This window comes from Ahaetulla prasina, chromosome 1, assembly GCF_028640845.1.
Source record: "Ahaetulla prasina isolate Xishuangbanna chromosome 1, ASM2864084v1, whole genome shotgun sequence".
Lineage (NCBI taxonomy): Eukaryota > Metazoa > Chordata > Lepidosauria > Squamata > Colubridae > Ahaetulla > Ahaetulla prasina.
Window position 1 is genome coordinate 163,857,738 of NC_080539.1, and position 25,890 is coordinate 163,883,627.

General features: G+C 36.4%; 1 protein-coding gene across 6 annotated transcripts in view; it reads left to right on the forward strand.

Annotated features, from left to right (window-relative positions):
• Positions 1-25,890, forward strand: part of KLHL29 (kelch like family member 29) — a 490,936-nt gene that overhangs the window by 371,513 nt on the left and 93,533 nt on the right. For all 6 annotated transcript variants that reach the window (XM_058179678.1, XM_058179658.1, XM_058179633.1 and 3 more), the window contains 2 exons: positions 6,142-6,280; positions 23,779-23,978. In XM_058179678.1, coding sequence (XP_058035661.1) covers positions 6,142-6,280; positions 23,779-23,978 — 339 coding nt within the window. The remainder of the gene's footprint in view (positions 1-6,141; positions 6,281-23,778; positions 23,979-25,890) is intronic.

A 25,890-nucleotide genomic window follows, 5' to 3' on the forward strand; every position in this document is an offset into this window, starting at 1 on the left:
AATATGAAAGAGTTAACTGGGTTTATTGCATTAAGCCAAATTTAATTTGTGTCTTGATCTGTTTGAAGGCCAAGTGAAGGTTTGGAGAATGGGCATGGATTGGGCATGCAATATAAAACCTTGAACAATTTGTGCTTAATATAATTGTGGAATTCACTCTTTCCACAAAAAGTACCAGTGAAGCCTCTGAGACAATCTCTGTAGAGAAGAGGGAAATCTTCCACCTCTCTTTCCCCCATGTACCATCTCTTTCCCCCATGTACCCCATGTACCACGTACCATTTGACATCTTTCAAGAAATGTTTCATCCTGTTCTAGTGTGAAAGTTCTAGTTAATAGATTCTGGAACAGCTTCTTTGACTAGACCTGAACTGCTGCTTAGTTTTTATAATATTGGCATAATATTTTTGAATCTTTCCAGTAACTTTACACAACTGCTTCTTGCAGTTATACACAGTAAGATTCTTTGGCATATATTACCAGTAGATCCTGCAACATTTTTATTCAGCAAATAGTTATTTTCAGTGTTAACATTAACTTCTATTCCTAAAAAGAAGAAGGAAATTGTGAGCAAGCTGATAGAATTGATGTTTCCAGGTAGTAGCTTTCTATATTAGTATGATTTCTGCTTAGTTTGAGGTCAGTTGTGGTCATGTATAATGATTTGCATGCTATACAGTACATAACATCTATATGTCCTATGTTCAGGTCTGCTTCTTCCAATAATTTGGGTGGTGGAGGTGCCTAGAAACATAACCACAATACTTGCCATCCCAAAGGGACACCCGTATTTGTGGATATGCTGCATTAGATGTTACTTTGTCCTTATGAAGGCAGCCAAAAGGCCATCTCAATCGGAGTGTTTGTGACATCTGAATTAACATTGTGGTTACTAGCGGAATGACAAATTTAACAGTAAATATTAATTCCCAGCTTCCTCAGTCTGATGAGAATGTAGTAGACACATTATTTTCATATTAGTGCTATTCTGAAGTCCATATTTGATGGGTGAAAACATAACTAGAGAAAGAGAAGAACGTTTTCTCCATTTATAGTAGATGTAGGCTGAGAATACCACATATGCTTCTCAGTATGCAGTTCTATCTTAGTCAAAATGATAGCGACACATTCTATTTAATTTCTAGTTCATTTGCTGAATACAATCTGCTCAGTGCTTCGCAGTATCGCAGTTGGCAACTCTGATAAGTATTCATACATTTAAATTTTGAAACCATTAGTATGCTTAAGATCTAAAGCTTAGTGTTATTGTTTTTGATTACTACAGCTAATTTTGGTTTTTATACTTAAAAGGTTTAATATAGAGGCACAACAGAATCCATGGTGTAGAACAGTAGAAGTTCAATCCACCTCTCCTTGAAAACCACTGGGACTTACATCCTGGCTTCATCTCCTACCCTACTGTAGTTGTCATTGCCATCACCTAGGAAAACCTCCTCAGGCATTCTTCCTCTCTCCCCTCCATTGTGGGAAAGAAATAACCCACCCCCATATACACTGTGTCATTTTCTGGCAACTTCTAAGCAAAAGAAATACAATACAATAATTGTTATATTTAATTTGTGTCTTCAATTTATTTGAAGCCCAAGTAAAGGTTTGTGGAATGAGTTGTGGATTGAGCATGCTCATGACATATAAAATCTTGAAACATCTGTACAGCAATTTTATATCACCTCCTGGTCATAGAGCACCAAAACCTGTGACTAGAGGTATCAGCCTCTAAATAAATAATAAATTTCCCAAAATAAGTGAGGGGGAGAAAACTTAGCACCATTAAAAATAAAAGTTAAAATTTATAGCTTTAGATATTAGAATTCAGGTAATCACTGCTAGAAGACATAAATTACCAGGGATCCAGCATCTGCAAGAAAAGGCTCCAATATCCTTAAGTAAACCTAATAACTCCAGCAAACCAAAAATTGACAGTGATCTACCACCAATAATGAAGAAACCAATATCACAGATTCCTTAATGGTTGGGCTGAAACTGACAATACAAAAATACAAAATCCTGAAAGTATATAGAGAAAACAACGATGAGTGCAACACCACACCGAAAATGAAGATTAAAAACAGGACTTAAAGTTACCTACCCAAGTGCCAGGTTAATCAGATTTTTCTTCTGATTTCAAGTTACTTGGACTCCTTTTTCTTTTTCTAGAAGTTTCCAACTATAATCTGGGGCCAAAGATAATGATGTCAGCTTTCCCCTTCTCTCAGCTCATGCTTGAGAGAAGTTGTGCATTTAAACATAACCAGCTATTGAAGTGGCAGGAAGGTTGCAATACTGTGAATGCCATCTGGCTTTGGTAAACAACAGTTATAAATGGAGCTTTCATATATCTTTCAGTTTTGTCAACCATTTTTTTCCTCCCAAATACCTTTGAAATGGGAGGTGTTTTGTCAAATTTCCAATAACCGCTTACGACTATTTCCGACTATACTTTTGCTGAGTAGTTTCATCCTCAATATAGCAATGCTATGTCTGTCTGTCTATCTGTCTGTCTGTCTAAGACAGACAGGCAGGCAGCGTTCTTGGACCAATGCTTTTCATACTATACATAAATGACCTCTGTGACCTTACCCAAGTTATTGTGTTCTCTTTGCTGATGATGTCAAGCTATTTAACTCCACCAACAATACTTCTACCCTTCAAAAAGACCTTGACTTTGTATCTGATTGGTCTAAAACTTGGCAACTCCAAATCTCAACCAGCAAATCAGTCTTACATATTGGGAAAAAGAACCCTAACAATAAGGACAAGCTTGATGGACATTACCTTACAGATGACCCCCATCCTGTTAAAGACCTTGGAGTTTTCATATCAAATGACCTAAGTGCCAAAGCCCACTGCAGCTACATAGCAAAAAGGCTCTAAGAGTTGTAAATCTAATTTTACGCAGCTTCTTTTCAAAAAACTCTACACTACTAACCAGAGCATACAAAACATTTGCTAGACCTATTCTTGAATACAGCTCACCTGTCTGGAACCCATGCCACATCTCTGACATTAATACAATTGAATGCATCCAGAAATATTTTACAAGAAGAGTTCTCCACTCCTCTGAAAACAACAAAATACCTTATACCACCAGACTTGAAATCCTGGGATTAGAAACCTTAGAACTCCGCCAATTCCGACAAGACCTGTTTTTAACACAGAGAATCATCTATTGCAATATCCTTCCTGTAAAAGACTACTTCAGCTTCAATTGCAATAATACAAGAGCAAACAATAGATTCAAACTTAATGTTAACCGCTTCAACCTTGATTGCAGAAAATATGACTTCTGTAACAGAGTTGTTAACGCTTGGAACTCACTACCTGACTCTGTAGTCTCTTCTCAAAATCCAAAAAAGTTCAACCATAAACTGTCTACTATTGACCTCACCCCATTCCTAAGAGGACTATAAGGGGCGTGCATAAAAGCACAAAAGTGCCTACCGTTCCTGTCCTATTGTTTCCTTTCATTATATCAAATTAATATAATTATTGCATATTTTTGCTCATATATATGCTTATATGATATGTAGTTATTTTATGTTGATGCTTGTGTATATTTTTGTGACAAAATAAAATAAATAAAATAAAAATAAATAAGAACACATTCACATTATGTATATATACAAAGATATGCATGTGTGTATGTATACGTACACATTCACATATACAAATACAAACATACTAGGGTTTTGCTTCTTGAATCTTCCTTTCCACAAATAATTACTCAGAATGTGTGCCTAAAAGAGACAGAAAGAGCTCTTTGTGGAAGATAAAGGTATGGGTGTATATATAAAAATGGAAGAAAGTATTAATTAGTTTTACAAATGAAATATTTTGTTTTAAAAGTGTACATTTAATTAATTAATTCTCTTTTTTTTCTGCTTTTTGTGATGTGTTCTCTTTGGTCAGTGCAGGTAGTTCTCAACTTACGGCCATAATTGAGCCCAAAATTTTTATTGTTAAATGAGACATTTAATAGGTGAATTTTGCCCCATTTTACAACTTTTCTTGCCATAGTTGTTAAGTAAATCACTGCTATTGATAAGTTAGTAACTTGGTTGTTAAGTGAAACTGGCTTGTTAGAAGGTCGCAAAAGGTGATCACATGATCCTGGGACACAGCAAAGATCTTAAATATGAACCAGTTGCCATGCATCTGAATTTTGATGGTGTGTGCGTATGAGAGAGAGAGTTGAGGAGGGAGGGAGGGAGGGGAAGAGAGAGAGAGAGAATGAATCAGAAATGTCTGTACTTCTATATCCTGTCTTACTACTCTATTCTGTTTTGGGGTGAGCCATGTTCTTCAGAGCCCCACACTTGCAAATCACTCTTGCTTACACATACCCACACACATTCCTTTGAAACACTCAAAATCTTAGTTTGCTTTTGCATTTTAAAAAATTATTCTGACTCCCTTTATCGGTTTTACAAAGTCTCATTTACTCTGTGTGTCGATAAACTCTACTTCTTAAGAGATGTCCTTCATGATCTACTCTAATTCTTTGCATGGACCAGTTCACGTGCCTTATTTTAGGAAGTTTTAGATGAAACGTGTACATTTTGTTAAGGATGGCGTCCTTGGTTTTCCTGATTTGCAAACATTCGATTCTGTCTGACCCACTTTATAGCATGGGTGTTTTTGAACCATGCTACTGCGTTTTTGCTCAGATGGATTCTGTTCAAGTGGCTTCTTGAAGGACCCCAGACAGTAGTGCAGTTTCCTCTATAGCAGATTTGATGCAATCTGCTGTTGACTCCTGTGCCCCTCTAATGATTACCTGGCTGTCTGGAGAATTCTGACCCTCTTCTGTGCAGAATAATTAGCTTTTCAGACTTCATTGTGATTCTATATTTTTTAAAAGAAAAGTGTATGCAGGGTGTTTTTAGACATTTATTGCTTAGTTCTGAGTATAATTGCACATTATCAATATATGATGTCAGTATTTGCAAACTACAGCTGGTGGTGTTTCTAATTGCTGCTATTTTTTCCGCAATGAATTACTTTGGCAAGGTACGTTTGGGGAGTGACCATTATTAGGAAGCATGTTTAGTATGTGGGGGCCAGACACGCTTAAAGGTCATCTTTTATTCCTATTAGTGCAAATGGATTTAAGCTTCAAGAAGTACAGTATTGTAGCTGTGAGGCTGAAGAAAATGAAGTTCTTGACCTATTGCAAATGTAATGCCACAGATGGAATATCAGCACAGCTTAATTAGTAATTTCAAACTTTGCCTGTTTACCAAAATGTGTGTGTTCCATCTGCTTTATACCCATTCTGGTACTTTAGTTTAGAAAATAATCTCTTGTTTCCCAATCTGCTTTAAATGGATTAAGGCATGTTGCTTATTTGCTCTTCTCGCTTTATGCATGGTAAGTGAATTATTGCAGGAGGGAAATGTTCTCCAAAGTCATCCTATATTGCTTTGGGTTGAAATTAATTGGTACCAGAAACTCAATTGTAAAAACTCATCTAAAAACTGAATACAATGAAAATTCAGATTGGAAGAAATAGTAAGACTGCCTTTAATTCTCTCTCTCTTTTTTTTTTTAATTAAATATGAAATATGTCAGAAAGTTTTCCCGCTGCTTTTATAATTTTCAAATTGTCATTGATAGGCCTGCTGTTAGCAAAAACTTCCTGGTTTAAAAGAATTTACAACATTACTAAGTTAAGGATTTTTGCAAATGTTGCACTTTTTTCATATTGCTTCATACATGTCAGTTTATTCAGTATTAAATCCAGTATATTTATTTAGAAGTCAAGCAAGTTCTTCTTGCATTCTGTTTTGAAATGTATTGTTAACTGTTCGGTGATGATGGGTTGTTGCATTTCCAATTTTGACTGATTGCAGGAAAACTTATTTTTCTCTTTGAAATGTAGGATTTGTTGCCTGAACATATTGTTTCTGACTTTTATATGCATATATTTATTTATATAGTATGATGTTTGTGATTTCTTTGACTATCCAACGTTGAACCAGTCTTGCCAACAAAACCATCAAACATTTCCTATTTCTCTACTCTTCTTGCTTTTAATTTTTACTTTTTAAATAATACATTTTTGAAAAAAAAAATCTCTTAATGGGAAACCTGGCACTGTCTGTCTTCTCTGTTCTGCAGAAATGTTGAAGGAGTTGAACCAGCAACGCAGAGCGAAAGAGTTTACAGACCTGAAAATTATTGTTGAAGGCAAAGAGTTTGAAGTCCACCAAAATGTTCTAGCTTCCTGCAGCTTGTATTTCAAGGACCTGATTAAAAGGTTTGCCTTCCTTCCAGCTGTGATCTGGTCTGTTCTTTTGTAGGACGCATTTGTGTCGCTTTTTTTTCCTCCCCTCTCTTTCAGGTTTATGAAGATTTGACTCTCCTGTCACAGAGCCAGTAGCCATTCTTTCCACTTACTCTGAATGTATTTTTTTCAAACAAAAGACTCAGATTCATTTCTTACACATAAGCTGATCTGCACAATTCCAGATCTCATTAATTGCACATTTTGGCTGAAGAGAAATGTTCTGTCATGGAGCATTTTAAAATCAAACTCAAACAACTGAAAAACAGTGTTGATCACAAAACACAACTTCTTAGGTTAATAATTAAAAAGGGATATTACTAAGTCTTCCTCCAGGCTGCAATAACTGATATTATTTAAAAATTGCCAAGTTTTCATACTAACAAGGCTTATGTTGTATAATAGACATTTAACCCTTTGGACGTTGACGTTTGGGACATCTGATGCTTGTGGAATTGAAAAAGGTGAATACATGATAAATCAAATATTGAAGTTACACCTTTTTTAGCATGACTTTATTTAACAGAGAGAGAAATTTAACTTTTAAAAAAATCCTGAATTCTTTCTACTTGATAGAGTAAACTATTCCCCTCCTTGACCAAGTACCGTGTCAGGCCTGCCATAGTGTCTTTGTGTAAATTTCCATCTTTGCCATTTTTTCCCTCCATCTGATTGTAACATGACATGATAACGTTTTATTTACCATTACATGGATTATTTTAAAATCTGTTTCCTTCATAAATTCATGATATTTTTACAGTATTAGCAAATCAGCATAACAAGATTGGGGGAACCCAGAAGAATGCCATAATATTCATATTTCTACAGTCATCAGCAAATTAATCTGGATCCTTATTTCCACCTCACTGTATTTTCCAGAACAGACTCTGAACCTGGACCCTACAAAAAGAGGGGGGGAAATGGGGATCGCAAAACATTGTGTTGGCTTTCAAACTGACCATTTAAATGTTGTCACTAACACAGTAGTGGCTATATTTTATTCCAGGGTTGCATTTTTGCTGTGTCTTCTTTTCTGAGAAACAGAAAAATGTCCTTTGATTAAAGCTTTGGTATTTTTATTTGTTTGTTTTTAAATAATTCTGGTGACACTATACTATTGTTGTATAGCTGAACTAACTGCTTTATCAATTATTCAGAAAGAGATGGGTTAGTATCATACTTTTCCCCCTTCCATAAACCAAATTATAGCTAGCTTTAGTTGCTCTTGGATTCTATATTCCTGCCTGCTCATTATCACTTACTAGTGAAGGTTACATTATATGCCTCTTGCTAAGATGAGATAGAAAGTCTTTGGCTCCATTGATAAAAATCCTGTAATTGACTAGCCTTGCAGTATCACTGATTTAATTGCAAAGTCTCTTCCTTGCTAGTCAGGTTGTCAGATACCATATGTTTCTGGAGAAAATCAGGTCTGAATTCAGTAATAATTATAGAATACTTTTAAGACAAATCACTGATAACCTCCTAATGGTTTTTCTTGCAATTTTAGCATCTTCAACTTTTGTGAGCCTTCTTTAAACAATTTAACAGAAGATGAGATGAAATGCTTTAATTAAGCAAGTCAATGAATGCATCTGGATGATACTTCTGGGACTTCTTTTTATAGCTTGCAAAATTCTTCCCTATTATTGCCAGGACCTGATAATGTAATGTCTACCACTTTGCATTGGTAAATGTTAACATTATTTGCTATCAATCACATTTAGCCTGTTAAGAAAACCCCAGCTCCCTTGAACACAAATACGTTAGGCCAGTCCTGACCTTATCCCTGTATGTAACATAGCTGCATCCACATTGTACCTAACCCACCCTTTGTTTCACACTAACCTTCCAGAAATTGTCCTTCCAGGACAGTAACATTTTCATATGTATCATATGAAAGTGAAGTTAAAGTTGTAACTAAAGATGGATGAACATAGAACTTTGTAACTCAAGGACAAGTACTAGCACTATATAACATCTTCTGACAGTTGTATATATAAGTGAACCTGGAAACATGGTTAGAGTCAGTGGTGGGCTGCTGCCGGTTCGGGCGAACTGGTAGTTCCAACCAGCGGCTGGCCCCTGGTGCCATCACGTCCTATATAATTGCCAGTTTTTCGATGCTGCAAGCAAGCACGTAAGGCATGCAAGCTAAGCAAAAGAGCGCATGGGCTCACATTTTCAATTCCAGGCGAACCAGTTGTTACAACTGGCAGCACCCCACCACTGGTTAGAGATAGTATTTTCCATTACTCTAGTTAGAAGTAAAACATCCACATTCAAACCTTCATAAGACTTTTCTGACTCCTGCATCCTCTCATATATAAACATATAAATACAAATAGCAAGAAATGCAAACAGAGTAAAAATTAAAGATGGAAAACTAAAATAGCTTAACAAGGATAAGCATGAATTCTCTGTTAAAATGGGGCTTCTAGTTAGGAAGAACTAAGTATCACAGTTTGTGTAATTATACCCAAATAGTTATTGTTCGTTTTTTTACTTCTAGAGCAAATACACAAAGATATGTTTTAGAATGCAGAAGTAGTGAATGGATGGAGGAGAGATCTCTTACTCCATTTAGATATGCTCCAAATTGCAGTCTTTAACAAAGGGCCTCTATCACAGTCTTCCAAATCTGGAATATTATATGTTGGAGCATTATGGGTGGAAACCATTCTTATGGTGGATGAGAAGGGCAGGCATTAGCACTGCTTCAACCATTGATTTTGAGCTAGAACTCTATGTTACACCAGCAAACACGGTGTCCCAAATAAATGTCAGCTGAATACCAACATGTAGGAAATGCAATTCTGGAGAAGAATGTTGGGAAGGACTCCTTTGAAACTATGTGTATAGTTTTGGGAACTTGTGTTTGCTATACAGCATATATTTAATAAATTTCTTAGCCAATTTTCAACAGTGTTGAAAGGAAGGAAACTCAGTCAGTGTAAAAACAAACAAACTTTATTCAAACAGCTGAGAATTACTTCATTCTCAGCGTAGTTCAACTAAATTAAAGCAAATTCCTTCCAACACAAATTTCTCAGTCCTATCACTAACCTTGGTCCAATTAGGCAAACTGCCAAAGGCCTTTCTTGACAAAAGTTTAGAAGACACCAAAAATGCAAGAAGACGAAGCTATCAACATTGTTTTCCAGCAAAGCCCAAACGCCGTTGCTGGTTTTTTAAGCCTTATGAAAGAGGCCAATCATCTCTTGGCCCTAGTCCCAAGTTGTCCTCTTTGCTTGAGCTGCTCTTGCCTTCTGGTAGCTCTTCTCATGCATGCATTAGGAACAGGCTCCTCCTGTTCCTCTGCCTCACTACTGTCAGTCTCTGGAGGCTCTGGAGTTCGCACCTCACTCCCCGATGGCCCTGGCCCCACCTCAGCCTGCGACACAGAGCCCTCATCCGGGCCTTCCCCAACCTCCAGGACTGGCCCACGTTCTTCCTCAGCCTCATCACTGTCCAACTCCGTTGCCAGCTCCACAGACTGCTGGCGGACCACAACAAGTGTAGTCTTCTCAGATGTGTATTTTAAATTTATGTAAACAGATTTGGAAATTGGCTGAGATTCCATTCCACTTCCTTTCAGGCAGAGTTTTTTGCGTCCTTTTCAGGCATATATAACTCAAATGTTCCTGTATCCGTTTCTCCTTCAATTACTTTGGGGATTGCATTGTGTATGATCAGAGGTGCCAGATATCACCCTTCATGACTGCAGTTCTTCTGATTTTGGAGGGTTATATTTTGACTTTGGTTTTATATCATAAGAGGTATTTATATCATAAGAGATATGAATAACTTATCTATCTGTAGGTAGGTCAATAAGGCAACTCTGCACACACAGATACAACACACGTGTATATTTCTGTATATTTAGCTATTAACTATTGTAGTCTCTATAAATTGTAGCTTCGGGTTGAAATATTTCCCTTTATAGACACTAACATGAGAAAATCATGTAGAAAATAACTTGAAATTAATTTCAGGTTCCAAATATTTATGGTGTTGTTTTTTTTTTTATTTGCTGCTTTTGAAATTTACAAAAACTTCCTACTCATCTGCAGGGAAAGTTTATTGACGTTTCAAATCTAACTTTCTTGTTATATTGGTGTCAGGGTCCTGTGAAAATGTTCATACTTTTTAGGTCACAAGCCAGAAAATACTAGCAAAACCTAATATTGGTTCAGGCATGGTAGAGGTGGGTCAAGAGAATTTGCTGAAATGAATCAACAACTAAGTAAAATAGTAACATTGTGTTTTAATGGGGCCATGACAGGAGCCCCCAACTGGGCATCTCCTGGGCAACAGTGATGTCACCATCTAATCGTCCCAGAGGAGCTTTTTCAAGAGGCAACTGGGCTTTCTTATTTTTTTCTTTGAAGACGTTTCACTTCTCATCCAAGAAGCTGAAGAAGCTTCTTGGATGAGAAGCAAAATGTCTTCAAGGAAAAAACAAGAAAGTCCAATTGCCTCTTGAAAAAGCACCTTTGAGACAACCATGATCTGGTTGACTGAGAATCTCCATAGATTCTCACCATCTAATCCTTCCAACCCGGAAGCACCTGAGTGCTTCCAACATAAAAGCAGCAGTTTGTTTGCGTTTAGTCTGTCCTGTTAATGATAATTCTTTAATTATATCCCAGATTTTTGATTAAGTTTCTTCTGCGTATTCAAGTAGATTAGTACTTTATGTATTACATATATATATATGCCGCCTGACTCCTGATGACTTCCAAAACTGAATATGTGTAAGTCCTATTAATTTCTGCAGAAGGTCGCTGCATCCTGTAATGGTTTTCTTTATAAAACCACATGAAGCCACACTTTAGGCCTCCTTTATTAAGATTCAGTGCACTTGGGAAAACAAAGCTAGAAATAATTATGTACTTGTTTAGCCAAGTCCTAGTTTTTGTTTTTAATTTGCACTTTTAGTGAAAGTATCTAAAACTGAAATAAATACTAAATCTGCTAAATGCCTGTTGGAACACAACAAAATTAGCAGCGAAATTAACAGCCATTGAGCACAACACAATTAACCGAGACACTCTTGCCATCTGAGGCAAGGGTAGCAAACGCTGTCAGAACTTTGGAGAGTATCCAAAGTCATCCTAGTTATTTTGGAAGCAAATCAGAAAAACCCACAAACACTTCTCCCCTTACCTGGCAATAAAAGCATATGAATGACAAATTAACACTGTACTCCTTTTCATGATGCTAAAAGTCTGCTAGCTTAGATGGTTGAATTATTCTAACTTCCACTGTCCCGGCCTTAGGTGCATACTCCTGTGGTTTCCTAGCCAGCATGGAGATTAGTCCGGCACTTTCAGAAGACAGAATATTAAAGAGGATTGCACTACCTTATTTAAAAAGAAAAGAGCCATTAGCTTAAATGGTATTGAGTTATAAATTAAAGCCAAAGGAATGTCAGCAACTTCTGTTAATCCAGTTATAAAATCTGAGAGATGGTCCAATGGCTTGGTGGAAAGCACAAAATGTACTCTTCCTTTTACAGCTGGGTGGGTACCCGGAGTATGCTAGCAATGTCTTTCTTGCTTACTGTTTTTTTAAGCTAGCTCATTTAAATAGTATTATGGAAAAATAGTTCCATGTCTTTTTACATAGTTTGGGATAATAGTTCTGCTTTATGCTCTATTTGTTCAGCAGTAGAACATATTCTTCCTTAACATTTCAGGTGGCTTTTAGATTTGATGCTTTACAGCTGCCAAACCTCTGGAAAACTCAAGACTACAGCATTCATGAATTTCTCTGCAGAAATTCATTGAGAGTTCTAAATACGTCATTTCCTTCCATGGAAGGTGATTGGTCTTGCACTGAGCCTGCAGGACTGAAAGTATCAATTGGAGATAAGACTTTAAACCTTCAGTCAGAACTGAATAGCCACAAAATTTATCTGGAGCCAGTAATAATTAAAAAAACATGATTCCAGTTTAAAGGGTTGAGTGTGCTACAGTGCATGTATCCTTTAGGATTTGTTTTTTTAATGAATAGTGAAATCCTCACTTATTAGATGTGCTGTGGTCCTTTAGAGATCAGGAACCTGCACGCAAAATGTAAATGTCATGAATCAAACAGTGCATACAAATATTTATTTGTTGTTGTTTTGCTCCTTTTACCACTAGCAGCAAAATTGTCTTGCTCTTCTAAAAGCTTAATAATACCTTTGCAACAGTGCATTGCACTGAGATGATATTGTATCTTTTTAATTTGTTAAACATTCAGACCCTTTAAAAAGTCAGTAAAATAAGAGTTTTTTCATTGGTTGACCTTCCTGACAACAATTACTAGATTTGTAAGATTTATACAAGATACTTACTCTGAAGAGTCAGAGGGGATCATATTAACCTGTTGAATAAACAGAATCTGCCATCTCAAAATCAAGAGGACTCTTCTTGAAATTTATTTTCATCCCAACTTAATTAGACACCTATTTCATTAATATTAAAGCTGTGGATCACTCAGCTTCCTTGGAAAGTTTATTGCTTACTCCTAGGGTTTCCCTTTCAGTCATAACAGAACTGCAAATCTTGTCCAAGCAATGTCAAACTAATCACTATGCTTGCTTTTGCTGTGGATAAATAGGCAGTGAGGCATGCTGCAGCGTTATAGTGGTGCACAAGGTGATTTCATGACTCAACCAATAACCATATATTTACTTGAGTCTCACGCCCCTGGCTGTTTGGTCCTGGCTGTTTAGGGACTTAAATAAAAGTCAAAGGGAAATCATTATCTCTATAGGGAATATTTACATTCCAAGTTCTGAACAACGTAGTCAATTAACTGCCAGGAGTTTCATATACCTGAAAGAGCAGACAATAATAGACAAGACATCTAATGTGTTATTTTATGTGGATGATGCAACAATCTAAGATGGAGATTTTTGCAAAAACAGCTTTAAAACATTGTTGAACCATTAATAGTCAAGACTGAACAGAACAAAGTTATTTTCCACTTTACTGGCTCCTGCAAAGAACATGAGAAATACATAGCCCAAAGCATTCAACATAGTGTTAGTGTACTTACTGAAGCATTTTGTTTTGTTTTGTTCAAACTGTGCTCATTTTTTAAAGCTTTTTGAGGCAAAAGTCCTCAGCAATTTCTACATATTTTTCAATTTGGGCCAATTTACACCTTTTGAAAACCCAATCTCAAACTCATAAGCGTAGTCTTTCAGTTCTTAACACTATCCCCAACACTTTTTAAAATCAAAACTGGACTTTTGTGGCAAAATGAGAATCCAGATTGTGTTTTAATATTTTTTAACACTGAACTTAACTCCTTAAGTTTTGTATCCTTAAAATAGTAACAGAATTCCATCAAGATTTGTATAGTTGCTTTTTGGAGTCTAAGCTCCAGATATAATTTTTCTCTGGTACTGTCAGAGAACACTAGACTGAGTATTAAAACACAATTGATACGGATCACCAAATGGATGTGTGACTGGTTTCAAGTTATTTTAATCTGGATATAATAAATTGTTCCCTAAAGCCCCCTGATTATTTATCAGTTATAACAATCCCTAAATGCAGAAGAGGTAATGATATGGAGATGACTTGGGAAAGATTTTGAAACAACTCTTTCGACATCTCTGGAGGACGTGGTTATTTCAGTATTTCAAGGAGAGAAAGTATACATACAAAGTCAGAAACTACAGCAAAATAGCTGGATTTACTTATTTCGCTGTTGAAAAAACAAATCATATTAAGATGCAGTCAGATCTATGAATCCATTAAATCTCACCTGTGGTCTGTCTAGCTCACCTGGAGACATTAATGATTCATAACATTAATGCTTTTCTACATTCCAACAATGGGATCTTTAGACAGCTATGTTTAATTAATGGTTTATGTGAATATACCACAGTTTAAACGATTTTCAAGGTGTTGCAGTTAAACATTATGCTGTTTGTAAGTAATTATGGAAAAAAAGATCAATTGATCTGTTAAAAAAGCAGTGCTGAACAATACTCAAAGTACTGAATAGTTGCGCTTAACTCATATTAGTAAAGTAATGGTCAAGATTTTGCAATCTTGATTTCAATAATGGATGGAATCAGAACTCTGTAAAAAATGCTACAGATTCATAGGAGGCAGAGGCATTTGAGATCTAACATCTATTAGATAATGGCAAAAGCAACAGAGGCACCTAATTCAATGAAGATATAAACACAGTTTCTGACAAGTGCTCCTATGAAATAATATCTATCAGATCATGAAGAGCAGCAACAACGGTATATGAATTAACAACAACAATATATGAATTAAGCTCTCACATAAAATTTCAATTGAACGAATCCAAAATCAAGATGCAGATTTCTTAGCTTGCTCGACCAATCTGTCTCGTTGGAGGAACCGCATGAAAATATTAGAGTTGTTTGATCTCAGTAAATTAGACACTTGATAAATTCTTATTTCACATGGAACTTACTCAACATATAAGAATGATTAAATGTTCATAAAATTCAGCCTGAACTGAACAAATATTTAACTATACTGCAGTATCTGGAATTTTGCATAATTTAGAGCAGGAAATACTTTGATACTTTTGAGTGAAATGAATTGTTAGAGCAACAACTGTGTTCTTACCTTCTTTTAGTATTGTGCAGTAAATATGATTAAAAGAGGCTAGAGAAAATTCTTTATGTCTACAATGATAACTCTGTTCTTTCCTGCTATGTTTTATATTCTGTCCTTGGCTGTCCTTGAAGCTTCGGGAGCATTTTGGTTGTATATTTTTTGTTTAATTCAGTAACCAACTGAGCTATTATGTAGTATAGTAGACAAGCTGGCTTCTGGTGATGCTTTCATATGTATTTGGGCCAACAATTATTCTTCGGTCCATTGTCTTTGTTCCTCTAGAAACAGATTCTAAGGAAGCCTACTTCCTTAGTTTTCCAAGAAACACAAGCTTGTTAAGGAACGTTTTGTTCCAAGGACAACTGGCTCATTTTTTGCCTCTTATTTTAAGCTGTGCTTTTAAGTTTGTATCCCACCACCACCAACCCAAACATTGTAGCCGAATAGCAAATCTGTAGTTCAGCATACTTGCTCAGCAACTGTAGCATTAAATTTGCTTAAGTTTATCTCACAGCATTTCTCATCAAGCCAGATTTGGCTTCATTGAGTGACAGTGACTATGGTGAGTAATTTACTGACACAGAATGTTAGATCCATGGATTTGCACCAATGAAAGATATTTTCTCAAAACCGAGCAAATGTAAACATAGGCCAAAAGATTCATCCTTCCAGTAAGCTGAAATAGATCTAGTAAATCCTCATATCCTGAGGCAGTAAATGCATCCATCTGCAGAATTGAAAACAACTAAAAAGATGTGTAAAGTTTACAAGATAAGTTTCTGAAACTATTATAAAACAGTCATAAATACTGAAAGGACAGATATTCTTCTATAACATGTAATTGAATAAATATAACAGAAAATTATAGTAGGTATATCACAACCACCATCAGGCATATTTTGGGAACAAAATGGAGCCTGTTATTGGCACTCACAGCTAAAGCAATGGCCTCTGTGGCTCAGACTGGTAAGACAGTCTGTTATTAACAGCAGCTGCTTGCAATTACTGCAGGTTCAAGCCCCACTAGGCCCAAGGTTGACTCAGCCTTCCATCCTTTATAAGGTAGGTAAAATGAGGACCCAGATTGTTGGGGGCAATAAGTTGACTTTGTATATAATATACAAATGGATGGAGACTATTGCTTGACATAGTGTAAGCCGCCCTGAGTCTTCGGAGAAGGGCGGGATATAAATGCAAATTAAAAAAAAATTAGCAAGAGTCTTGTGCAGAGGCCTTTGACTCGGAAGTAATAGCGAATACCATCAAAGCTTGGATGGGTGATTTTTGTGCTAAAATCAGAATATCTTAATACCTGGTAAAAATCCAAAAACATTTCTGATTAGCTCACTTGCTATAATCCTAAATTATGGGATTTATTTCCACCAGCAGTTAAGCAGAGAGTTGTGAAAAATGGGCTCTTTGGCAGCCCAAAAATAGAAAACATAAGTGAAATTGCTGTGTGGATACTAACTTTTGTGTAAGGCAATTTTTTTAATGATAGGACTTTGATTTTTTTTCCACAACAGTGAACAATGTAGAGTCCTTGGATACTAAAAATAGATGGATTGAGCTTTCACAGTGCACTGAACCATTATGTGCTTACTTAATTCTGACTTAGCATGTTCTATGAATCTACCCAGGATAACAGAGTTGGAAGGGACCTTGGAGGTCTGTTAGTCCAACCCCCTGCTCAAGCAGGAGATCCTATACCATTCCAGACAAGTGTCTTTCCAGTCTCTTTTTAAAAGTCTCCAGTGAGCCACAATCATTTACTGTAGTTAAACAAACAATGGCTTCTGTTTGAAGCCAACTACTTAGGCATACAATTGGAACTATTGTCTTTAAAAAGTAGTAGTAAATAACCCAACCCAAATTCTTTTAATTTTCCTCAGCTTTTTATGAAAATAGCTTGTCTGATGTAAATGCCAGATCAATCAAACCAATTTCAGAATTTTTTACTAATTCAGTTCTATTAAATTTGATACGGTTCAGTGCTTAATTCTAGTCAGAGTGGCTAGTTGACCAACTTGATATAAAACAGGTCTGGGGTATTTAAAATAGTGTTCTCACCAACTGTAAACAGATTTTAATAGATAACAGGACTGCAAGTAATAATTTCCAAGACAGAAAAAACTAAATGGATCTTTCAGTCAAAAGAATTTGCTAGCCACAAAACAATAATTTTAACAATAATTTTGAAACAGTTTCTATAGAAAATGCTGTTACGTTCCTCAGATATAAAAAAAAGCTGAAACAATTGTTCTGAATTATGTATCTCGCATTACTGTAGTCACACCACTTCTTCTGGCATATGGCTTCATTTTTGAACAACCTGAGTTTGTTTTGACTTGTTAATGTAACTCAGGCAAGTAACTAGAGAGCAGGCAGCTGTCTATAATATGTATAGATAGCTTTCCATATGTAATGTGAATTTGAAAAAAGAATACTGCCAGCCTTCAAAATACAATCAGATGGTTAATCAGCCAAAATAAATATGGTTAGCAGGTGTAATGAGATCTATGAAGCTTAGCCCTGTGGGGGTAGATGGAGGCTGTGTACAAATCCTGTCTATGAACTAAAATTTCTGAAAGCAGCTTTGATTTTGAAGGAACTTTACTCCATAATACCATGAAATAATGCCTTAACTAAGCTATTTCAGTGAAATGTTTTGATGAGAAGGTGTGCGCATGTGCACACTGTGTGTAGAAATAGACCATTTGTGGTAGTTATAAAGGTGAGGAGGAATGTATGACTGAATAACAAAAGCAGTTTAAAAATTAAGAGTGTTTGGAAACATACTTCCTTAGATTGTAATATTTTTCTCCTTTCATCTTCAAATCATGTAAAAAAAAACCTTAAAAGATGTCTTAATTTCATAGATTAGGTTTATTAATCAATCATCCCATGTTTACACTACAAAATAAATGGGTAATATAGCTATGCAACATTTCAATTCAGAGGCAAAACAGTACTTGACAAAGTGTGGAGACATGGATATACTGGTAGTTCTGTGTGCAACCCTTGATAGCACCTGTATGTTCTCCCAAGGTCAAATACTTGCTTCATAATCCTAGGGATAGATAGATCTTTAAGTAATAGAAGTCTAATAGGTAAGGAGTATGATAGATATAAGGGACGCGGTGGCTCGGGCTAGGACATTGAGCTTGTCAATCGAAAGGTCAGCAGCTCAGCGGTTCGAATCCCTAGTGCTGCCGTGTAACGGGGTGAGCTCTCGTTACTTGTCCCAGCTTCTGCCAACCTAGCAGTTTCGAAAGCACATAAAAATGCAAGTTGAAAAAATAGGGCCCACCTCTGGTGGGAAGGTAACAGCGTTCCGTGCGCCTTTGGCATTGAGTCATGCTGGCCATATGACCACGGAGACGTCTTTGGACTGCGCTGGCTCTTTGGCTTTGAAACGGAGATGAGCACCACCCACTAGAGTCGGCAACGACTAGCACGTATGTGCAAGGGAACCTTTACCTTTTAGCTTATGATAGATATATACATGTGGGGGGAGGGGCGATGATACATCTCCCTATTATTTTTATACAATGTTCTGTAGCAGGAATACAGAAGATCTTGATTATTGCTGGTATAGTCCTTATAGACTCCATATGTCCTAATTCTGGAATAATTCACTGATTATCCTCATAAAAGTTAGGTGCTAAAAAGCTTACTTCCTCCTTTAATACTAATTTGAGCAAATTGGTTGGCCCCTGATATACCTTGAGTGCAGTTCTGATGGATTTCATAATATCTTTCTAAGGCCTGAGCAACTATTCAGTGCATCCATTCTCCAATGCCAGGCTGATAAAAAAAAAGGACAAAAATCATTAATTATTAGACATTATTCTTTGGAAGCAAAAAAAAAATCCCCCCTTGAATTGTTGGGGGAAGGTATTGATTTCCTGCCACAGTGTGAAATGTTTGACCTTTATAATGTGAGCAATGATTACTGGGCCAATAAATGACATCATTCTATTTAAACTTTAAGGGAGAAAGGGAAAAAAACTAATACACCATATAATTTATGTATTTACTTATTTCTAAAATGTATTCCAGCCAACCTCCAGTAATACATAAAATTGTATAAATGCCCATTTTGACACTTTGTACTACATATAGCATTTCAGGTGTAGTATCTATCATATGCACCACCTGGAAGTTTTAATTCCCTTCTCTCTTTTTTGGGTTTTCCAATTTACTGTATACAACCCTGAATTTTGACAGTATAGAAATTACTAATGCAACTTTCCCCTCTTTAAATATAATTAACAGGTAATCCTCAATTTACAACCACAATTGAGTCCATAATTTCTGTTGCTAAGTGAAACATTTGTTAAGTGAGTTTTGCCCCATTTTACGACTTTTCTTGCCACATTTGTTAAGTGAATCACTGCAGCTGTTAAATTGGTGACACGGTTGTTAAGTGAATTTGGTTTCCCCATTGACTTCGCTTGTCAGAAGGTCTCAAAATATGATTTTTCACACGACACACACCCCCAGGACACTGCAACCATCATAAGTATGAGTCAGTTGCCAAGCATCTGAATTTTGATCACATGACCATGGGGCTGGTGCAGTGGTCATAAGTGTGAAAAATGGTCATAAATCACCTTTTTCAGTGATGTTGTAACTTCGAATGGTCACTAAATGAACTGTTGTAAGTCGAGGACTACCTGTATTCTCAGCAACTGCAGCCTTCGGTTGTTTCAGCAGTGTTTTCCTGCTGCAGTCTCAGGCAATCACAGAGAGTCAAGGAAAGACAGCTATAACCCTAATCTTAGTCCCTTTCCCATCAGAATTTGTCACCAAACAAAAAAACATGGGGAACAATTATATTAACTGCATTTAATTGTGGGATCAGCGATGCTCTCTGAGGGTACTTGGGACTCCACAATTCCATCCTGAGCTACATAACTTCTCTTCTATTGTATTTAATTTGAATAAAATGAAACAATGTTATATGTTTATTTTCTTCCCTAGCTTCATAAAGGTATCCTGCCTTGGTCAGTTCCTACTGTAAGCAACATGGATCTTGGTATACTATTCAGGTGCAGACTTCAGTCCGAAATACTTTGCACATTCTTGCTCTATAGTAGGGGTCTCCAAACTTGGCAACTTTAAGATTTGTTGACTTCAGCTCCCAGAATTCCCCCCCAGTTGGCTGGGGAATTCTGGGTGTTGAAGTCCACAAATCTTAAAAGTTGCCATGTTTGGAGATTCATGTTTTTATAGGGACAGAAGCCCTCTGAAGCAATAAGAAATGTCATCTTTAGTTATTCCTTCCACAGGCTGTTGAGTTATATATATATATATGAGTGAGAAAGTATTTAGACAAAAGCTGGCTAAATTGATCCAAAAATTGTAGCCAGAAAATGATGTTTTCAACGTTAGGGAAAAATATAAATATATATATCCTCCTTGCACCCAGTGTGTTATTTAGTGAAAAACAATTTCATAGATTGCTACCCATTATATGCACTAAAGTGAGTTAGGGAACTGTTGGAAGATCCCACAACAATTAAATGCAATACAGATCATGAAAATTTGTATATTTGCCTCAATTCACCCAAAGAAGAGATTCAGAGCTTCCTGAGTTGTCCAGCAAGATCTCCCACCTATCTAAGGTAGTCGGAGGCCATTTCAATGCCCCTATTGTATCCGATGTCTATTTTGTCCTCATTTTTTAACTTTCAGGATAGATCCTTCCATTAAGCAGAGTGAAGCAGCTTCTTGTGCCATGGATGGAGAAGGGAAACCCTTGTGAGGGTTTTGTTTTTGCTTTTTTGCCTTTGTTCCCAAAATAATATGAGCAGCCTTGGAAGAACAGATCTCTTGCCTTGGCATGAGAAGGGGAACAGCCGTTGATCCTAATTAATCAGTCCTTGCTTGTTGCAGTTTACCAGATAAGTTTTATGGGGTTCCTTTGTGATTTTTAAGCTTGGTTGTTTTGTCACAGATGTTTCATTACTCAAATTACATTCTAAAGTTCTTGAGTAAGCACTGATGATGTTACCTAGTTTGGGTACTGAAACATCTTCAAGAAAGCTGCCAAGCTCAGAGAATACCAAGGACCCCTCATTTCTACAAATACCTTCCTTTATTGATACGTTTTAGTGCAATTGGGAGATGGTGTTTGTCTAGTTATAGAAGTTAATCTACTCAGTCCATTGTTTGGGTGGGTATATATCCTTTTGCTTATCTCATAGAAACCATGATCGAAATCCATCTATCCTCTTGTTTAATTTTGTTCAAGGCTGTCCATCTTCATGGAAGCCATATTTGTTCTCTTTGTGTTTGCTTGCTTTTTGAATGTATTTGTTTTAATGTAATTCGTTTTGTTGATTGGGTCAAGAACTTTCTTGTCATGCAATACACCCTGATCTGTGTGCCACACAGCAGCTCTGTTACCTCATCTTGCCAATATTAAGCTGTCACCAGAAGAAGAAAAGGATATAATTTTCTTTTCCATTTCTGGCAAGTCATGTTAGATCAATAAATCTCTGCTGGGTGTTATGCTTTCCATGAGCAGCTTTTGTGATTGATTAAACACCTTAGCTTTGTTTTGGTGCTTAATCAATTGGAACAGCCATTTATTGCTTGGTATATTATGAAGAGAAGACATCATCACAAAATTATTCCAGAGAGAAATAACAATCTGGAGTTGTCTCAAATATTGGTTTATTTTTTAAAAAAATTCTAATAGTGGTTAAAGCTATTCACAGGTTTCTGGATATCTTCCTTTGTCTTCAGGGAGAACTGAGTATGATTAATCACTTGCAAAACTATTGATACAATTAACATATATAAATGTTAGCAACTTATGACAAAAGCATGGACAGACATACTCTCACCCAGATTCTACCTTGCACTTTCTCTGGCTTTTGCAAAAAGTGAATTTTTTGCCATCTATGATTTTCCCGTTAAGCAAGTAGAAAAAATGCTGTCTTACCTTAACAGATTTAACTACTAGCAATTGTACTAGTTGCTGTTTACATCAGCATAGATGCAATGGATGATGGAATGAGTAAGCACATCCTCATCAATAACAATGTGGTACCAATGAGAAAAAGGCACATAGGGAGATGAAAGAGACTTTCGTACAAATTAAAGCAACAAAATAGTTGAGTAATTTAAACCAGTTGTGAACTATGTGCAGTGCCCAAGTGTACCATTCTCTATTTTGTTTTCTGTATAAAACTTACAGTATTTCATAGGAACATTTGTAAGCTTATACCCAGGTAAAATCCAACCATATTATAAAGATATCAAAATTACTGAGGCATACACTATATTCTCAAGTTGAGGTACTAAAACTTTTGGTAACATCAGAGCAGAGTTGTCTTAAATAGGAATCATAGTAATGTGCTAAATCTAGTGGTTAAGACACCAGGCTAAACATCAACCGACTGAGAATTTTAGTCCTGCCCTTAGGCATGGAAGGCAGCTAGGTAACTTTGGGCCAGCCATTCTCTCTCACACACACCAATTCGACTCACAGGGTGGTTGTGGGAGAAAACAGGAGGAGGGAGGAATACTAGGTATGTTCGCCATCTTGAGTTATTTATAAAAATAATAAAGGTGGGATAATAAAATAATGTTGTAATCATTGGGAGACTTGAGAGCTTCTGAAAGCTGATACGAATGTTGGTGTTAATTCCGACACAGGTTTCAATGGCAGAGTACCCGGACTTGAACCCACATTAAAACCAATTAAGGTTTCTGTGAGAAGGTGCTGATGTCTCTAACCACTTAAAAGGCATTTGCTTTCCTATGCTAACAGACTTTCCTCCCCTTTTCTCGATATTACCAAATGCTTTTTGTTTTGTTTTGTCTTACAGGTATAACCCAACTTTTAGCATTTTGCAGCAGCTATATCCATGTGCCAGCCGTTAGGAACTGAGCCCTTCCCCCCCCCCTCAACACCCCACCACCCTCCCCGTGTATCTATTTTTTGTCTGATAAGTTCACAAGCACTAATGCACACTTGAAATGCAGGCGCTATTTTGATCACCCAATTGTTCAGCACTTTACGCAGGAAAAAGCGGTAGGCCACAGTCATGAGACTTCGAGAGGATGGCTGCTGGCTGGCTGTGGCAGAGCTGGTCGTTGTTCCACCCCCGTCCCTCCTTTGCTCTAACCATTTTGTCTGTCTATCTCGTCTTGTATTTAGTTTTCAAAGCAATACCATGAGGGGTCTCCTTCCTTCCTCTATTTTTTTTTTAAGCGCCTTAAAGGGAACAATATATTTTTAGGGTCAACCAATGTGTCGATACCAAATGTGCAGATTATTTTCAAATTGCCTGCAGCCTTGAGTATACAGAAGAATTTTTAAGCTCCATTTTGCCATTTACTTTCTATTTGGAGATATAATTCCATGTATTTTATGAAGGATGCAGCTCCTGGGAACAAAAAAAAGAGATAAGGTGTTCATTTACAAAGCAGGGTTTATTTTTCTCCTGCTTGGTTTTGTTATTCAATGATGGAGAGATGCGAACTGTAAACATAAAAATGTATTGCTTCCCTTTGAAATTTAATCCTATTCCATATTTTCATTAATGTTGGCTGAATTTGTTCTTAATTTTTGTTCATTTCGTTGGTTTGCGATTTTTTTGCATGAATATGCAGAGTAGCAATAAACTGATTTTTTTTTTGAGTGTGCAGATTTTTCTCTTTCAGATCCAGTAATAAAAACCCTTTTAAGTTCATCTGTTCTTTAAGATACAGTATTTTTTTTATTCTTAAACAAAAACAAGAAGAGTCTATGTCAGTGAATTTATAATATGATTTTCTGGGCATCAGTAAGTGACAACCGTTGGGGGAAAGTTAATGTCCTGTAAGAATTTCATTGTCTGCTGTTGCTAGGTCACCGCGGGACAGTAGCCGAAGCAGCGAGAAGCTGGAGATGGAATTATCAAATCTCACAGCGGATGTTCTGGAACTACTGCTGGAATTTGTTTATACAGGTTCCTTAGTAATAGATTCTGCCAACGCCAAAACCCTTCTCGAGGCTGCCAGCAAATTCCAGTTTCATACATTCTGCAAAGTCTGTGTGTCTTTTCTAGGTAAGTATTGATGCTATTTCCTTCTGTTTTGCCTTTCAGCTCCTCTATATATGAACTAAAGCATTTTGCATTCTGTAACTATCCAAGAAGCATAGAGTCGTAGAATTGCCCTTAGAAATGCCTTCAAATGGAACAGAGATGGAATCGTTCATATATTCCGGCAAACTTTTTATCTTAATTCAAGATAATTCTGGAATTAAAAAAATGCTTTAAAACTCACCCACCCACTTGAACTTTTGGGAACAAGAAGTTAAAAAAAAAAAGTACAAGAAAAATAGAATCCTACACCTTTCACATCCTTTCCCTATTTATTTGCTATTTATGGTTGCAACCTCAAGGTTATGGCAAAAGCAAGCAAGCTTACTCCTCTTTTGGGGGGCTTGAATCATTTCCCAATTTTGCCCACCAACATCATTACAGCCACCTTAGTTACCGAAAGATTCATCCAGAGGACTCATGAGGAAAGCATTCTTGGGTTCACTAGTGCCTAAATGGGACTTAAGGCATTTGTGCTTTCTGATTTCACTGCATTTGTTTGGTCCAGATTTTATTCATAGAGTTTAAAGATGGATATTTCATGGTATTTGCCGCCCTAGTGCAGATTTAATAACTGTGCTCCAGCATGTTTTAATAGATTGTATAGATTTTATAATAGCCCACAAATATATCTGTAAACATTATCTCTAAAGATTCAGCTATTATAACACAATATATTTATTTCCACTAAATCAATGTGAAACTTTCCTTTTCCAATATTTAATATTTGAATTCAGTGAACTGTGTTATAGTGATGCAATTGGGAGACTTGGCTGCAAGTTTCCTTATATATGAGGAACTTAGAGGCTTGCATTCTCATTTGGAGAATTCATAAAATATAATTGCTTGTTTTGATTTATAGCCCTGCTGGATTGAGTTGCAGAAACAGGTCGTAGAATATTTGCTCTACGAAAAGTTTAGAGAAAAGCATTTTAGCTGGACTCATTTTTCATTTTATCATAAGCATTGCATCACTTTAAAGCACTATTTCCAGTGTTCTTCTGAGAGACACTAATGGAAAAACTAGTTAGGTCTCCTCACTATGTTACAGAAACAAATTGGCTTAGGGATTAATTTTCTATTTGAATTTGTATTCCTCTTCCTCTCCTCTTCCATTTTCTTTTAGATGGCTTTAAGTAACCTAAAGATTGAAGAGAATATTTAGAACAGTTCTCTATTTTCCTTGCTGTCTTGTGGGTGATTTTTAATGTGTTTTTATTATTATTATTTTGGAAATAAAATAAACAGATACACAGGGGGAAATGTAATACAATTTCTAAATACAGTGCTTTCTCATGAAAACCTGCAATATTAGTACAGCTGAAAACAGCACCTGAAGATTTTGACTGGGTAAGAAAGAACATGAGCTGAATAGGAATCAATTAATGCAGCAGAATTTATAATTCTATCTCCTGTCTTGATTGGTGAAGAAGGAAAAAGAATGATGAAATTATATTGCTGCTTGTGGACTATCAGAGCTGCAATTATACCTGTGCTTGTCAGCCATTCAGACTGGAGAACCTTGAGTTTTTTTCATATCATGTTAAGCCACATTTTTTATCAAAATGTTCTGAATAAAGCAAAGTTGGGTAGATTGTCAGGGTGCCATATGTTATAAGCCATGCTTAACAAATCTTTAGAGTTGGATTAGCTCATGATGTTAAGCCATGCCCAAATCCTGACTTGGCACCGTGCGTGAACCTCCCTTTCATTTGCATATCTTGGGATTAGTAAAGATGTGGTTTTTGAGATATCTTAATCATGGTTAGCAGATCGTTAGTCAGTGATGAAGTCTCAGTCGGTCTATATGTATTCCTTCCACCTGTCTGAACATGATGAAGCATTATATTGGCACTAACATTGGCTGCCATAAAGA